At 46.7% G+C, this 18,230-nt stretch overlaps 1 protein-coding gene across 1 annotated transcript; it reads right to left on the reverse strand.

Annotated features, from left to right (window-relative positions):
* Nucleotides 1-197: 197 nt before the first annotated feature.
* baz1a (bromodomain adjacent to zinc finger domain, 1A) lies at nt 198-17,947 on the reverse strand. Its single transcript, XM_086095142.1, has 29 exons — nt 17,682-17,947; nt 17,281-17,407; nt 16,053-16,331; nt 15,329-15,481; nt 14,616-14,717; nt 14,445-14,532; nt 14,253-14,369; nt 13,293-13,493; nt 12,323-12,418; nt 12,084-12,222; nt 11,719-11,850; nt 10,060-10,380; nt 9,816-9,981; nt 9,635-9,741; nt 9,218-9,315; nt 8,550-8,788; nt 8,001-8,221; nt 7,752-7,882; nt 7,568-7,683; nt 7,007-7,104; nt 6,318-6,389; nt 5,574-5,656; nt 5,323-5,487; nt 5,050-5,249; nt 3,089-3,202; nt 2,897-3,015; nt 2,113-2,336; nt 1,925-2,012; nt 198-1,042 (listed from the first exon to the last, which is right to left on the reverse strand). The coding sequence occupies exons 2-29, from the start codon at nt 17,391-17,393 to the stop codon at nt 870-872; spliced, it is 4,155 nt and encodes a 1,384-aa protein (XP_085951268.1). The 5' UTR covers nt 17,394-17,407; nt 17,682-17,947; the 3' UTR covers nt 198-869.
* Nucleotides 17,948-18,230: the final 283 nt, after the last annotated feature.

Consider the following 18,230-nt stretch of genomic DNA (forward strand, 5'->3'; position numbering starts at 1 on the left):
CATCAACTGGGACCACATCTGGGGTGGACCACTTCCCTGGAGAAATAGGAATTCTTGACAAGGTTTTAAATATACACGATAATCCTCCACTTTGGATTTTCTTTGCCAGCATCTTATGTGACCGTCGCCTTAACGTGCCAAAGCAGAGCGCTCGTGCGTGAAGGTGCGTTCGATTGACAAGATGAAGGCAACGCGCGTCTTTTCATAAAAAGTTTATTTTCACATCAAGGAAGCTGAACAAAGTGGTGATGCCGTTGGGTCGATTATCAGTCATAAATAAATAATAATTGGGGTACTCAACATTTTTGACCTGCGCCCCGACAACCCGCTCGCAGCACTACGCAACAAAAAGATGAAAGACGTAAACACATCTCATCAATGCTTAAGCAAAACATCAGGATGCTCCTGAACAGTTTTAGGGTCACAAAGAGAAGAAAAGAGAGAAAAAGATTTTAGTTTCACCCCCCACGTGCGTGGACTATTTTAACGACGACGCGTGATTGACGGCTTGCGACGTTAGTGGCATTTCTGAAAGACAACACGGAAAGAACAAAAAGAAAACGCAAATATCATTTGGTGGCCAGCAAGATGACGACAAATTTGTTGTTGTCCCTGAGAAACGCAAAAGTCAGTGCAAAAGGATTCTGAAGTGAAGCAACACAGGAAGTCAAGACCCTGAATGAACATCAGCAGGTCAGAGGTCACAAGTTGCAACAAGGCGAGCGGGGGGGGGGGGGGGGGGGGGCGATACGGGACGGCGCTCGACAAACAAACGGTCAATTCCTGATGACCTCTGTGGTCCCTTTAAACGTGCTCAACGAAATATGGCGTGTTTGTGTGTGTGTGTGTGTGTGTGTGGGGGGGGGGGCTCAATGGCGAGCTCGCTTGGCGAGCGGGGCGGCGTGCTGCGACAGGCCCAACTTGCTCAGCTGGGCGCGGAAGAACTGCTGCAGGCGCACTCCGGCTTTGGCCTCGTTGCTGTGGCGAGCGTTGTACTGGAGGCAGTTGGAGAACATCAACTCCACGTCCGAGACAAAATCAGCTGCCGGTGTCGCGCCACAGGGAGAGATCAAAGGATGAGGCAGAGCGCCATTCAAAATGGCAGACAAGCTGTGTGGCTAAATGTCATTTTGAAATTAAAATGACATATCACGAATAATAGTAATATAATAATAATAATAATAATTAGGGGTGTCAAAATGAGTGCGCTCATTTGGAGTTCATCTAAATTCCTTTAACGCCATAACTTTTTTTTTAATTGTGCGATTAAGGAGCACCCCTGACCTGGAAAGTCTGCATTGGGGGACCTTGCAGGCGCAACGCAGCAGACGCGTCCGCGTCAAAATCCGGCAGGAATAAATGGAACAAGAACGCGTATGTGGAGAGTGAAGGTCAAGTTGTATTTGAGCATTTTAAAAATGTTCATAAGTTACTTCATGTTAAAGATTCGATAGCTCTTAATATAAAAAGAAAAATGCACTGAGCTGTCACCAATGTCTGACAAAAGCAATGATGCCATCTAGTGGCAGAAAAATGACCTCTGTACAAATCAATATCACTGTTTTGTTTTCTTTTAAATTATAACTACATTTTATGAATTGTTATGAAATTACTGTATCAATGACTAAAAGATGCAGACATATTTATACGACTTGAACTTTGTTCCACTTTTATGTTAACAAGAGTATGATGAAAACTGTGAACAAATATTTGATTGTACATTTAGAACAGATATTAAATTTGCGATAAACTATTGATGTCATGCGATTAATCACGATGAACATTTTTAATCACCCGACACCCCTAATAAGAACGAAGAATGAGTTTGTTTTTGTGCAAATTAATTAAAAAAATTGACGAAAAAAATAGGCGAGTTTAGTGAGTGTGTTGTGAGCGTGCTTGAGTCTGTACGTGTTCGGGTTACCTGTGCTGAGGTACTGGCAGTTGTTGACTTTTTCTCTGATGGTGCTGAGCGCGATGGGTTTGCTGATGATGTCATAGTAGTCGGGCACCTGCACACAAGAGCGATACAGGAAGTCACGCTGAGGGGGGGGGGGCATGGGGGGGGGGCACGCGCGCTCACGCGCTCGCTCGCTCGGCAAGTAGGCTGACCTGCGTGCGGGTCACCAGCTTCATGAAGGGCCAGCTGTCGTCGTGGCGGACCAGCTCCACGATCAGGAGCTCGCACGCCGACAGCTCGTGGACGCCTTGGTTCCTCCCGGACGAGCGGCGGCGGCTACTCGAGGACGAGGACGAGGACGAGGCGGCGGAGGCGGCGGCGCGAGAGGAAGACAGGAGGACCAACTTGCGGGGTTGGGATGGCGCCGGTGCTGCGTCTGCAGGGGGGGGGCAAATTACATGTAAATGGGTCTCTTTCATTACACTTGGTCAGTAATAGAAAATATATAAGGTTTTCTGGTGAGCTAACAAATACACGCACGCACGCACATACACATACTCACCCACACACAAAAAAAAATAAAAATAAAAATAAATAATAAAAAAATAAATAAAAATAAAAGAGCAATGATGATGACATTTCCGAATGAACAATACTGAGCTCTTTTAAAAGAAAAAAAAGAAGAAAATATATATATATATAAGCCCAACAAAGTCAATGAAAAAATAAAATAAAAATGAAATTAAGGAAAATGCAGATTCCATTCTTCTCCTTTTTTTCGCATCCCCCATGACTTAAGAGAAACTTTTTTTGGGTCCTTGTATGTTGCAATACACCAGAGGGATCTGTGACGGCAAGTGGCAGGATGTGGCGGCCATTTTGCATTGACACAATAGCAGAGAGTTTTAGCATGGATTTGTGGTCATGTGATCAATTTGAGGGAGCAAAAATCGGTCATGTCATCTATTGACGTGCAGATCGTCAACGCGAGCGCACCTGCGGCGGGCGGTCTCTTGCGGCCCGTCAACCTTCTGGCTCTGTCGGTGGGGGGCGGGGCCTTGCTACCCGACGTGGCGGCCTTGGACGCAAGGGGCGTGGCCTTCTTGCCCGATGACCTGCACATTTACGAATCAAGCGTGACGAGCGAGACGTGGCGAGCAGCAGCAGCCGCTCATCAACAAAACCTACTTGGATGTCGTTTTGCCATTTGGCGTCGCGGCAATCTTGGGTGCGGCCTGCTGACTTTTGGACGCGGCCTGATTGCTCCTGCCTTTGGGGGGCGCAGACGGACTCTTCTTGGTACTGCGGGGGGAAAAAAATGGCAGTTTTCAAGAGCAGCTGATAAGACAAGATAACGTTAACTACTCATAGCTGCCAACAAAAGCAGCTAATAACAAACTAGGCTAATCATTTTCGTTTGATCAAAGCGACGCAATGCGAGCTTCCTACCTTAGAGACAAATAACATCGGGTAATAAAAAGCTAATTATGCCAGCAATTAAGTAACGTCAGTGGTTAAGCTACGAATTGCAACCAATGCAACATCAGCAGCTAACAATTGCAGCTAATTACCCAATCACAGCAGATATACTCGCGCAAATACTTTTTGGGGGAAATTATATCCATCTTGATTATTCTGCTTGTTTACTCAACTCAGCTCAACTTGATTGTTAGAGGTTTGGTCCGAAAAATGTGTCCAAAAAATCAAATAATCAGACAAAATGTTGATGTTTGTAAATGCATTATTCTGGTTCAACGCAAAAGATCACCATAATTATTTATTTGTTGCTAATGAGAAACTAAGCTAATAGCAGACAAGCTTACATCAGCAGCTCATAACACCGATGATGATGATGATGATGATGATGATGATGATGATGATAACAGCCTTCCGTTTCCCACCAGGGGGAGGGTCCGATGCTGCGCCACTGAATTTCAAGCTTGGCAATGACTGACGCAGATCCGCCAGTAGATGGCAGCGATGCACCATTTTAGATCATCTTATTTGACAATACACGCCACAACTTTGCCAACGGGTTAAATGTCGGACAAGTTGAGGGCGACAAATATTAGCATCAAAGTCGCGATGCGCGATTCGTCCATCGCCAGCGGCTGCCGGCTGGCCAATAAAAGGAACCCCGACTGTAATGACAAGTTGGCTCTTTATTATTTATTTGGTTAACATAAATATGAGATTCAATTTTCAAAAATCATTTCCAGTTTAATAGAAACTTTATTTGGACGGACTCTCTGCTGAGCAATGTGAAACTGAAACGCAAGGTAAGCCTCCGTGGCGTTCCTAAAGGGACGCTCAAAACTCTTGAATGCGTCTGGTGAACGACGAGAGCACGGCGTGGGAAACGGTGACCCCCCCCCCCATCGCATGTTGTTTCTTTAGGAACGCTACGAGGCTGAACTTGCTTTCTTTATACGCGTTTCAGTTTCACATTGCTCGGCAGACAGACAGACGCCATTTGACGTCACTACGCACTGAATGCGTTGCCGCGTAAATAACAATGGCGGCGTCCGTTCAAATAAAGTTTCTACAAAATGTATTCAACTGGAAACGATTTTTGAAAAATGAATCTCATAGTTATGTTAGTAACAACAGAATAAATAATATAGAGCAAACTTCCGCCATGGCTAAATTACACTCGGTCAGAGCTATTTTTAGACCAGCCGTAAAAAATGTTGACAAGGGTTAACCGCACACAATTGTAGAAATATTTTGAACCACTTAACATAAAAATAAATAAATAAATTTGTATACTATTACTGCTCCTGCTGAGCCAAACTGCCCCTCGTCTTTGCTTTTCGGCGACGGCCCAAAAAATGGCTTCCATCGGCGCTTATTCCGAGTTTCTGTCAGTCAGGCAGCGAAAACGGGAGTCCGACATTGTCGATTAACAACGGAAAAATGCGGAATCAAACTTTTTTTTTTGTTTTACTTGGTAAAAGAGAAAGTCTATTTTCACGAGGTGGATGTGATGTAAATAAAAACAAAATAATCGAATATGGGTCATCAAGCTCTGAAATGGCCGACAGTCTTTCAGCGAAGAGCGGCGAAATAAGCTGAAACTCTAAGCAGCGAATGACGAGAGCAAATAGCAGCGGCAAAGTTCATGTCAACGGAGCACAAGACTCACTCACGTCACAACAAATTCTGGCTCTTCCTGTTCTGACTCGTCTTCATCCTCTGACTCATCCTCAGTCTCTTCCTCCGTCGCCTCCTCGGAGTCTTCTTCCTCTTCCTCTTCATCATCCAGTGAAGAATGCTGGCGAGAAGGAAGGCGGCCGGATCTCTTTTTGGGCCGGCAGTCGGGACAGAACCATTCGCCCTCCGGAACGTTCTGCGAAGCAAAGGGGCATTTAGCGCGTCGCTAACACGCTAACGCGCCAACGCAACTTGTCTCCGCTCGGCACCTTGAGGCGTGGCCTGAGGCAGTGCGTGTGGTGGCCGCGGTCGCACGCGTCGCACAGCAGCATGTTGTCGGCGTCGCCTTTGCGCCGGCACACGCGACAGCGAGCGTTCAGGACCGAGCGAGACCACAGGACGCTTCTCTCCAGGATGGCCAAGTGAACAAACACCTGCGCGCGGAAACACAAACGCACGTTCACAATTGGAACGGACCAATCAAAACGAGGAGAGGAGAGAGGTGGGCGGGACCAATGACCTGAGACAAACTGGACGACGAGCGCAGAGATTCTCTCCAGCGATCCAACACCGACTTCGTCGCGCGACTGCTGTCGCTGCCGTCTGACAAGGCGAAGGAAAGAAAAGGCCAACGAGCCACAGAAAGAATGACAACAAAGCAAACGTGAATGAGAAAAAGAAAATCAACGTGGGAAAAAAAACGGATGCAAACAGACAGCCAGAGAGAGAAACCGAAGCACGGGCAACGGCAGGCGAGAAGGTCGACGAGAAATAAAGCCAGCACGTCAAAAATAGAGAAAGCGGAAGAGAACATGGCAGAAATGAAGAATGGGAAAAAAAGCTGAAGGGAGTGAGAAAGGAAAAAAGCACAGCAGCTAAAAGAAGAAAAAGTGAGAAAGCTAAAGAAAAATCAAGACAGCAAGTGAGAGGCGGATTGAAAAATGAAGAGAAAACATGAATGAGTGACAGAAAGAGAAAAAAGACAAACAATTAAAAGCAAGAGAGCAAAAGTGGGAAAGAAAACAGCCGGACAGCGAAAGTGACAGAAGAACCAAAAAGCGAACGTGTGAGACGGCGGAAGAAAGTGAGCAAGTGAGGGAGGAAAAAAAGACAGCATGTGAAAGATTAACAAAGTGAACAGTAAGAATGAAAAAGGTGAACCGAGCGAGCAAAAGCATGGACAAGGGAGGGGAGGGGGAGCATGAGCCGTGAGAGGGCGGAGCATCATAAGTCACGTGATCATGAGCGGACCCGTCACTCATACCGTCGCTGGCCTGCTCTTCTTCCTTCTTCTTGCCCTTTTTGCTCTTCTGCTCTTTCTTGGGTTGGTCCTCACCTGCGGCCATGTTTGCTACACGTTAGCTTAGCGCATTAGCATCCATGCTGACGGGATGTTCGATTTAGCGCTGCTTTAAAGTGGAAGTCAACCTTAATGTTACATTTTTGACAATAATATCTTATGTCTTGTATATCTTATTGTCTAAACATGACATTATGATTAATATAACATTTGTGGAACAGGAGTTATGAAGCAAAATCCAGCTATTTTTATCCATCTCAGGGAGCGGCCATTTTGCTACTTGCTGTTGACTGAAGATGACATCACAGTAGCTCAGGCGACAACCAATCACAGCTCACCTGTTTCCTGAAGTTGCGCTGTGATTGGTTGTTCATTGATGTCATCGTCAGTAAGTGGCAAAATGGCCGCCCCCTGAGATGGATAAAAACAGCCGGATTTTGCTGCTTAACTCACTAACGCAATATTAACCAGAATAACATTTTGACTAGTGGGGCTGCATAGAACATATTATTGTCATTTGGAAGGGCACAAATTGCTCCTGAATCTTTGAGTTTGCCTCAATCTGGTTCAGTGGTTTGTTCTCACAACCAACATTTGCTAGCAGTACGAATCTCATGTTGAGGACTTGGGTAGGGGAGGAGCTTCGGACCTACCGAGTGGAGCTTTGAGGAAGCGTCCCTCGATGCCGCGCTCGACGTGGCCCAGTGCCCGAGCCAGGGTTTTCACTGCCACCATCTTGTCCGCTGGCAGCCTATGCAGACACACACGCAGCTCAAAATGGCCGCCCACTCATCCCAATCACTGTCTTGTCTGTTTTCACACGCATCTCGGTAGACATTTTCATACCCGTTTCTCTGTCTCCATTCCTGACTAATCTTTGCACACCCATCGAGACATATTGTTGCCGTTACATATCAATCTGTCTTGTGTTCTTACCCTTCTATCTCCATGTCTTACTTTAATCCGCCATTTTTAAATCTAGTCTGTTTTAGTCCAGTCACTCTGTGTCACATGACACAGCAAAACACAAGATTTTACAAAGAGTGAAAAATGTGTGTTGACAAAATTATTTTTGTTTAGTTTTCATTGAAAAAAATTAACACTCGTGTGTTGGTAGGCAGAAACATCTAAAACCCTCAGGACTTGGCGAACCCTGCTCTCGGTCTTCATACAAGTCCGCATCTCAGTTTTTATAGCCGTCGTCGTCATCATACCCGTCTCGAGCCTTCAGGTAAGCAGACTCCACCTCCATAGCTTGGCTTGCATCAGGACTCAGCAACTCGTAGTTTCCTGCCTCCAACGCCATTCGCCACGCTTCTCTGTCCATCGCCTGGAAAAGAGTCCAGCCAGCGTGGGTTTGACGTCGCCGTCACATCATAGCGCAAGCGATGGCGTTACCTTGAGCGTCCCGAGAGTTCCCTGGTAGATGCGGTCCTCGAGGTCGAGCAGCAGGTCTCTCAGTCTGCCCTCCATGAGGGTCTCTGCCGCAACGGTGCATTCCGGGACGGATCGAGATGACTCGGGATCGTCTGGACCAAAGCGATGGGTATGAGGGTCACATGACGTGATGAGATACACGAGTCCCAATTCCACGCACAAAATGTCCGAGGTCGGCCGTACGATGCAGCAGCAGCGTGTTTTTCGTACCGCTGCAGGTGTACTTGCTGCGCTGGCAGGCTTGCAGCACCTCCTGCAGACGCTCGCGCTCCTGCAGCAGCGCCTCCTTCAGGCCGCTCTCGCGATGGCCTCTGGGGTTCAGCGCGTCCATCAGCTGCTCCAGCTCCTCCACGGAGCTGTAGAAGAACCACTGGTTGGGACGGTTGAGCGGCGGGCCGCCGCAGAGCAGCGGCGCGGGGCTCGAGCCGACACTGCCATGACAAGAACGGAGGAAAGTTGGATCATTCTGGATCAGAACCAAATCAATTAAAAACATCTAACATTCGCATTCATCCGTAAAATTGTGTCACAAAAAATTATTTTACTTGACAGTGACTACTGAACAAAATTACATTGCATTACTAGTAGGCCTAAAACTAAATATTTGTATTATTTTTTAATTTTTTTAAATTGATGAATCAGATAAATATTTACATTCAGTAGCATGACGACCATGTTAGTAATCCCTGTGAATTGTTGGTACCTTTTTGCAGAAATGTTACCTGCAAAGGTGAACTTTCTGACAGACTTTCAACCCACCTTCCCTCCGCAGGCTCCTGATTGCCGCCGCCGTCCTCCATGTCAGCGGCGGCGGCGTCCTGGGCGTCTTTCGGACGAGGCCGCAACATGTCCTCCGTCAGGCCAAAGCCGTCCTCCTCCACGAAGAGCGCCGATGCCGAGGGGAGGAGCCAGTAGCGGCGGTAAAGGCGGTCCCGGCCCAGCGGAAGCAGGCTGGTGCACGCTGCGGCCTTCTGGATGCGCTCCTGCAGCTGGCGTACCTGCGCCAGGGGAACAATGGAATCACAATTTGACTCTTTTTATTTTAGGCTAATATTAGCTGATTTTATTAGCTAGCTGATTGATTGATCAGCTGGGCCCTACTTTCAATTAAAGGGTAACACGGGAGCGACCCGCCCCATCCCACTCCCAAAGATAAAAAAAAAAAATCCCATCCTGTCCCAAAGATAAAATTGATTCTCATCGTGTTGGATTCATGTGGAAAAAATGTCAGCCTCAACTTTCAACAAGAGGAGCGTGTGCTCGGACATCCCCATCCCAGCTTTACGCCCTTTAAATGTAGCCAGCATTCTTCCTCTCTCTTCAAACTGATAAAAGCTTGGAAACTGGCAAATTCACATTTAATTACATTTCGGTACATTTGACACAGGACAGTCACAGGACTGGAAAAGTGTTGGTGGGCAGCTCACCTTCTCCTGTTCTTCCTCCAGTTCCTCAGTGGTTAGGTTTGCGGGGGGGCCAATTGAGGCTTTGGGGTCGGAGGTTGTGGGTGATTCTTTGACTTCGGCTGAAGGGAGACAAGCCGTCAGTGAGGTATACAAAGTACCAAACACAATATTATGCCAACATCTAGTGGCCGACAGTGAAATTACATCGGAAATAAAAAGGAGGCAGAACCACATACAGTTAAAGTGTACAAAACAAAATGCAACTACATATTAAAATGTATTACGTCAACTTCAACATGCTCAAATATTAAGCTATGACTACAAATAAAGCAATAGTAGCAAGGATACTTGAAATATTTGTAATCGTCAGTTTTCACCAAAAACAAAAAGGTAAGTGAGTTCAAAATGTTATTTTCCGGTCCTATTGCACAACCTAACCTTTTGTGGTCTTGAGGTGTGACGAAGCATTCATCTCGGTGTCCTGCACTTTCATCTTAAGGCGCTGCTCTTGCTCCCGTAGACGCTCCTCTTTGCGAAGGCGCACCCTGAGAGAAACATCGTCACGCTCGGTTCACGTTAGCCGGGTGGCGCGCCCGCGCGTACGCCCGCCCGCGCATACCTGTGCGCCGCTTCCTCTCGCTCTCTGCGGTGCTGCTCGGCCCTCAGCTCCCTCAGCTCCTGCCTGGCGGCGCGTTGCTCCTCCACGCAGTCTTCGATCAGATCTCTGCTGGACGCCAACGTCAGCAGCTTTCCCGTCAACGCCTGCAAGATGCTCAGCTTCTCTCCTGAACAAAACCCACAACAGCAAAGGTCAGGGAACTCCTTACAGGCCGGGCCCGTTTCCGGCCACGTCGCCGGCTCACCTGGCGTCAGGTCGTAGACGGCCGTGCACGCCAGCTTCCTCATCAGCGTCGGGCGGGCCAAGCAGAGCTCCACGCACGGGTCGTCCGTGGACGTGAAGCCGCCCTGCCGCTGGTAGCGGAACTTGGGGTTGCCGTGGTTACAGTCGGCGCCGGACGCCAGGATGTGCAGACGCAGGATTTCCGACAGCGTGCAGCTGTCCAGGTCCACTTCCTGGAGGCTGCAGCCCAGATGGAGCTGAGACCAGGCTGCGGCCGACGACAGGGCGGCGCTCTCGACACAGTCGGCCCGCTCGCAATCGTCGTCCTGAGCTTCCGACAGCTCTGGCAACGCACGGAAAAACAGGTCCAAGCGTGAAAATCATGACATCAAATTAGTAATGGACCAGTAAGGTTTTTTCAAGGCCGAGACCAATAACTGATATACATTTGCATTAAAAGACAAAATATTAGCATTAAAAAAATCTTTGAATTTTAAACAGCTTTGTTTAAGAATTATAACAAAAATTGCAGGGAGCTTCCAGGGTCATCAGCACGTGTCTTTAGGCTAAATTAAAAAGCAAGTAAATAGTTCCTCAAAGTTTTCTACTGTGAATTAAGTTTTCCAAAATTGCAACATCCATCCATCTATCTTCTACCGCTTATCCGAGGTCGGGTCGCGGGGGCAGCAGCTTGAGGAGGGAAGCCCAGACTTCCCTCTCCCCAGCCACTTCAACCAGCTCCTCCAGCGGGATCCCAAGGCCTTCCCATAAAGGTTATGGACAGAATCGGTGATAAAGGGCAGCCCTGGCAGAATCCAACCCTCACGGGAAACGAATCCGACTTATTGCCGGCAATGCGGACCAAACTCTGACACCAGTCGCCAAGGGACCGAACAGCCCGTATCAGGGGGTTCGGTACCCCGTACTCCCGAAGCACAGGACTCCGCGAGGGACGCGGTCGAACGCCTTCTCCAAATCTACAAAACGCATGTAGACTGCTAGGGCGACCTCCCACGCACCCTCAAGGACCCCGCTGAGTGTAGAGCCGGTCCACGGTTCCACGGCCGGGACCAAAACCTGAATCCAAATTCGACTTCCCTGCTGGACCCTCCTCTCCAGCATCCCGTGAATAGACCTTACCGGGGAGGATGAGGAGTGTGATCCCTCTATAGTTGGAACGCACCCTCACCACCCCGGTCAGCCAATCCAGAGGCTGCCCCCGACGTCCACGCGAGAGGCGTGTCAGCCACGACAGCCCCACAACATCCAGAGACCTTCAAATTTCAACATCACTTCTTAATTTATTTTATTATTTATAAAAAATAAAAATAAAAAAGAAGTGAAGGGAGTTCCCCGTGTCAGCATGATTCTCTTTGTATAAAGTGGAAATTTAAATAAATCCATAAATTAAAGTTCCATGCATCTCATTGAGTGACAAATGCATGAGACTTAATTTGTGTTTTTTTGTCAGGGTTCGGAAAAGGCTTCAAAAGCAGCGAGTAAAAAATGTGTCTGAATATGTTGGAAATGTCTTTGCGACAAGTAAAAAATCGTACAAATCCTGATGAAAAATCTAAATTCGCTCCGTTTGCAAGCATTCGCGCTCCGTGAGAAAGCCGCTTTACCGGCCTTCACCTTGACCCAATCAAGAAAAGCGCTCCAAATATGTTGCACGTCTCACCTTCTTGCGCATCTTTCGCCGCCTCCTCTCGCTCCTCATCCAGAGCCTGAAAGATGGCGGTGATGAAGAAGAAGAGCATCTCACAGAGTGGACCTTCTGGATCAGAACCCACAAGGGCCTCCTCCAGAACCGCTACAAATGGAGCCAGATGTGATCGGAAAATCAAGTTTAAACCTTTAACAAGTGAATTTCCAAAATAGCTACTAATATACATACACAGTATTCACATTGTCCGACCAATTCATAAGAAATTTTATGAACATGAATATGAGCTCTTTTAATGACGCAGAGTCTGACGTACATGTGAAGATCGGTGGCCAAGAAGTGCAACGAACACTTGAGGAGGCCCACGTGCCATTTCTTACCCAGAGAAACTCCTTCCGGGAATTCGTCCTTGAGTCCAAAGTCCTCACCGAAGGCCCGGAGGAACTCCAAGACCATCAGGGCTTCCCCGAAGAGCTCGGACGGCAGACGAGTCCTGACGGGCGTCGGCGTGGGCAGATCCTGTGAAAGGAAAAAAGGAAAGGAGAAGCTGACGGTCAGGCGGCGGCGGCCAAGCGGCGGCGGCCAAGCGGCGGCGGGCCCCGCCGATGCCTTCGCTGACCTTCAGGTCTTCACACGCCATGTCCTCTCTGGGTTTGCTCCACAGTTTCAGCCTCTCGGCGTATTTCTTCTTCTCCTCTTTCAACTTTTCGCGCTCCTGCAAAAGCCCAAGTTTCCACGTTTCTTTTTCTTTTCTTTTTTTGGGTGAGACTACATATAAATATACTGAAAAGTGACCGCGCTGTCACTAACTAATGTTTTTAGATTATCCAAGTTATCCGACTTTCATACCATCCCTCAAGTATGTCTACCCCATCTGACTTTGAATTTAAACTTCTGACAACAATTAAATTATTTGTGAAAATTGTCAAAAATGTAACATCTTCAATTCAAATTAAAACTCAGATGGTAGATATATTGAGTGGCATTTTTTTGTGGTCCCAACAGAGTATGAATTTGACATTTGGGGCGGTGAAAATGTTGTTGGTTAAAATAAATAATTAAATCTTAAGAAATGTAATTGTCTAAAGCAATCAGTTTTAGAAATTCAAATTCCAAGTCAAATGATGACAACTTTACATTGCGGTATTTTTGTGCCTTGAGTTCGATTTTATGCTGAATTTGTGACTTTAAAAAAAAAAAAAAATCAAATAAATGTTTCGATCAGAATTTATAACAAAAAATTATTCCCATTACAGTTTTAATTCAAACTCTACATTGAGATTACTTGTGGTACTTTGTGCCATTATTTTTCTTTATAGCAATATGTTGGATTTTTTAATGTAAAAAAAACAAACAAACATAAAATTCAAAGTCAGATGGCAAAGACCACCAAGAGTTTGAATTTAAAGACCATTTCTGGCACAGAATTGTCTTTGTTGAAAATTGTGCATTAGAGACCTAAATTCAAACTCAACTGTCAGATATACTTCCTTTCCTTCCTTCCTTCCGTCTTCTTAAAAATCAAAGTTGGCTCTTGAGCAGAAAAAAAGGTTTTCCAGCCCAACTGGAGAAGCTTCCGGAAGACTCACCTGATCCTTCTCCTGCTTCCTGCGCTCCTTCTCCTCTCTCCTCTTCTGCTTCTCATCCTCAAAGCGCTGCTTCTGCTCTTCCTTCAACTTCTCCTTGGCCTCCTGCGCCTCCTCCTTGTCCCGCCTCCTGCCCGCCATTTCCTCCTTCTGCTGCAGCAGCTTCAGATTCTCCGCCGCCGCCTGCAGCAACCACGCGCTCGCCTGACATTTCACAGTCGGGTGAAAACCTTTGCAGTAACATCTCATTTTTTTCAAACGTGGATTATAGAAATGTAATATCAAGTTTAACAATATAAACAGGATCAAGTAATAAGCTAAAGAAGTCAAACTGAACAAAATATTTCTTTTTTTTTTGTTGCCTGGTTTGTCTAGGAATTAGTTGCTCTTCGTAAATCGCACAAGTTAATTTGTTTTAGTAATTTGCTTCAGAAAATAGTCCGTCTTTGCAGTCGGTCTTCATAGTTAGTCCACAGTAGTCGGTTTGTCTAGTAACTAGTCTGTTTTGAGTAATTGCTCTTGGATGCACTCTGTTTTAGTTATTGTTGCTTAGTTAGTTCCCCTGAGCAATTGGTCCTAGAAGTTAGTCACTCTTAGTAGATGATCGCCGATGTTAGTCGTTCTAGGTAATTAGTCTTTTTTTTTTTTTTTTTTTTTTAAATATATAACTCTTGATTTTACCTTACAAAAATGTAAAACTCGCAGGAAACAAGCACTCAACATTGCAAGAAATTACCAATATAAAAAATTATAATAAAATACAAGGGGTAAAAAATAAAAAAGGTCAGAGATGTTACCAAAAAATATTACAAAAATCGTCTAAACCCAAATTTGGTAATTGGTCTTAGTAGTCAGTCCATCTTAGTAATTGGTCTTAGGGGTTAGCAATTTGACAGGTGTCGGCAAGTGGACCGTTGGTCTCTCAGTCTGTCCTCGTGTCGTTGCACTAAAACTTCTTCTCACCTGCGCAGGTGAGCCCCGCCCCTCCATTTTGACACTGCAGGGGAACTGGGGCGGTTCATCTGGGAAGAAGTTGGAGAAGTTCTGCTCAGCTAGCCGATACTTCACCACGCTGGATGCCTGGAGAACGTCGCGTGGGAGGAACTGAAGCATTGTGGGTGATCAAAGTGGGACGAGTGGGGCGAGCTCCTTTACCTTGACCCGAATAATCCCGTTGGCGGGCTCGCAGTGTTGCTTGAGGAGCAGCTTCAAGCGCTCGCGGGACATCACGTTCTTCCTACGACTGAACACAACAAAGCAACTGCGTCAAAGCCACGCCCACTCCGCAGCTTTTGCCCAAATACGGAAAGGGGAGGCGGGCGTCACCTGATCTGATTGGCTCTGACGACAAACGGCTCGCTGGGCTCCTCCGTCATTATTCGCACCTCGTACTTGAACGCCGATGGACTCAGAGGCTTCTTCCCAGTTCTGTTTACACACACGATCATGTGATGCATCCATCCGAATAGGACACAGGTCAGATGAATTTACGCAGCCTGCAAAAGTATGTCAGGTTTTCTCGGCTCGTGTTTAAATAGAGTTATGCGGCATCAAAATTAGGGCCAGGCTGATCGGGATGTTTTGAGGCTCATGCAGCTTCAGGTTAATGGCAGAAAAAAAAAAAAGTCTGATAAGAAACTTTCTTTTTTTTTTTTTTCTGATAGTAGACTAATAGGGCAATTAACAAAATAATATATTTTTTATACTTACTTCATAACAAGATTGTTCAAGTACAAAAACATGCACACAAAAAAAAGCATCATTCTCAAAACATATTATTCTGAATGACTCCAACATTTACTACTTTAAGATAAACCAAGCATATAAATCGGCAATTCTGATTAATTAGTCGGGCCTAATAAAAATGATACAAACTACTCTGTGAACTCCCCCCAAATTATTTTAGGCTTTTTGGCACACTGTTACAGAACCGCAGTGACTTACTGTTGATGTTGTGGTTTCTAAGTTAGAAGCGCGCCTGTGCTGTGAACACGTTCGACATCGGTGACTTAGGACTAAACAAAGTAACGAACTTTGACCTGCTGGGACTCTGAAAGGCGGCGGCAGCTTCATCTTCATCGCTGTCGCTAATGACGATGATATTGTTGTCAGCCGACTTGTGTCCATTGGCAGCTGGCGCTCCGTTTGTGCCGGAATGCGGCGAGTGGACCTGAAGGATCTCGCACACTTGCCTGGATACACACATTTACAAAACATTGTATTACACACGCACACACACTTGATTGCACACATAAACTCGGGCTTTCGTGATCAGATATTTTGACAATTGATTATTGTATATACAGTATTATCCATGGTGAGTGACGTGGGGGCCAAAGAATGAGAGTGTAAAGTTGGCTACTGTCCGCTCAGGTAAGCAGTTGGCTGCTAAATGTTGACCTGTTCTGCTATTCAGTACACTGTGAAAGGATCCCAAGTCATTGAATTATTTGAGTTGTTTGAGTAGTTTTTGTGGCTCAAATTTAAACAATGAATGTGCAAAGTTGATCTCACAAAAGGGTCCAATCAAATCAATCATCTGCCAAACAGGCAAAATACAAGCTCCTATCAAAGTGATTAACTTAGTATGGACAAGTTGGTTTATCAAAGCGGGGACCAATTGTGGTAGCTGCTTTTTTTTTCTTTTCTTTTTTTCTTTTTTTAAATGTGTCTGAAAAGCAGGCATGAAGCGGAGACTGAATCAAGCCCAAAATGCCGTCTATGCAGTCGGCCTCCCTTCATCAAGACCCGAGACTGTTCTACCTGGTCCCGTTGTGTTCAGTGACATCCACCGTCTCGCCGGGGAAGAAGCGCTCTTTGGCGAAGGCGTAGATGTCCTCGCAGAGCTCGCTCAGGCGGCCGCGGCGGCAGAGCGCCGCCAGGTGCAGCAGCGGCCGCACCAGTGCCGACGGAAAGTTCTGGAGGCTCTGCTTGGCCCGCCGCTCGCTCTCCTGCGCCTCCAGATACGTGAGGCCCGCTCGGCCAGTCAGCGAGCAGCTCCACACAAGACTGTTGCAAAGGATGGTCCTCTCGAAAAATTCACTGAGGGCAAGATGAGGACAAATTTGTAAATTTGAAATAACAATGAGTAATGGGGCTAATTGAACTGTTTGCGTGTATTTATGCTGTGGTAAACAAATGGTGCTGGAGACTTGGTTGTCGTAAACAGCTGGTTTTGGTAGTGTTAGTTTGGTGAACAGATCATGCCTGAGGAGTTGTTATCAAAGCAACCAGGGAAGAATCATGACAGATTTTTAGTAAGGAGAGCGTTCATAATGTGGGGGGGTTCAGGCTCAGGTCTTGTTAATCCGCCCACCAATCGCTTTTAGTAGTCAAGTCGCTCGCTTACTCTTGGTTGTCAGTCAGCTGGTCACAGTCTTTGTAGAATCTCGGTTAGACTGTCAGTCGGGTGGTCGCTCTTGGTAGTTGGGCAGTTTCAGTAGGCTGTCGATCTTGGTAATATGCTGGTTTGAAGGTCCTACAGCCTTGAGGCTGGCGGTTTAAGTAGTCAGCCACTCTTGGTAGTCAAAACATGAAAAAGGCTGCCATTTTTTGAGCAAGTAAGTTCTTGTTAGCCATCAAACTCGACACGAGTGTGTTTCTTTTCCCATCTATTCACTCACTCACTCACTAACTCAGCTGTTTAAAGTTACAACGAAGTGTCTTAACGTATTTAACAAGGGAACGTCTTGACCAATCTTAGCCTGTTAGCAGCTAACGGCTAAAAGTAGCTAACAAGTGACAGCTAACCGGCTAGCCAACTCTGCTAACAATACACCTGCCCTTAAAGTGCTTCAATGTAAACACACACACAAATACCCGTCGAGAGAACGTTTATACACTTGTGTTATTGTAATTAAAGTACTTTTTGTGGAAGTTTATCACGAGCAACGTGCCGTGACGTCACGACGCCGGGCACAGGTGATGTCGGTGTCGTGAATTGATGGCGGCGGCGGTGGTGAACAGCCGGCCAGGTGAAGGTGAGACTCACTCGTAACTGCGGAAGATTTCATGCGTGATGCGGCAGAGGAAGACCTCCTCGTCAGGGCGAAGGTCGGCCGGAGGCTCCTGGCGGACGAAGGCTTTCCTGTGGAGAAGCGGCATCTCGGGCGGCCGCTCTGGAACAAATAAATAAAAGGAGGGAAGCGATCAGCGCAGCCGAACTCGCACCGGAACTAGAAGCGGACCTCCCGGTGGGGTGTTCCCCGGGCCTCCGGGGGACATTTCGGCGGCTCTTCTGTTAAGACGCGCGAAGTAGGCGGCCGCGTGGAGGCGAGCCGTTCGCCGTTCGCCGTTCGCCGTTCGCCGTTCGCCGTTCGCCGTTCGCCGTTCGCCGTTCGCCGCTCGCCGCCTCACTCTTGACCCAATCAAACTCACCGGCACAGGACTCACCTATTCGGGCTCAGAATAACAGCAACGGTTCGGTTGTGTTGCGCCTCCTCGCCGAGTGTGTGTTTGTTCGTTTGTGGCGACGCTATCTATAATCCGCGCGACGCGAAGAGACCGACTGTCCCGGGTTGAGCGGGCTCACTGGCGGCTTGTTGACTAAGTTTTTATCCACTTCAAGTATCGGAACAAAGCTCGGAAATGTCTGCGTCGTATTTGCTAGGCTGCTTCGAGTGGTCGGTTAAGTGACGGCCCGACGTCTCTTTGATTGAAAGCAGCGACGCTATTGACGGCACGAATTGTCACACTTTACTTCAAATATATTCAAGATTGTTTACCATCAGTGCACGATCGTAAACGTACAAACGAGTGCGCCTCCTGAACTGTACTAGAAACTTCGTCGAATATGAAAACGTCCATCCTTGTTTGACTGTAATTAGACCAAGTAGTTAACGTAACTCTCACTTTTCATACATAGACATTTCTTCAATATACAAATTCAGAGACGATTAGATGAGTGTTATTCAAAACGTTTATTAAAATAAACACATTTCA

The sequence above is a fragment of the Leptonotus elevatus genome, chromosome 14, assembly GCF_054856555.1.
Source record: "Leptonotus elevatus isolate MCC_2025b chromosome 14, RoL_Lele_1.0, whole genome shotgun sequence".
NCBI lineage: Eukaryota > Metazoa > Chordata > Actinopteri > Syngnathiformes > Syngnathidae > Leptonotus > Leptonotus elevatus.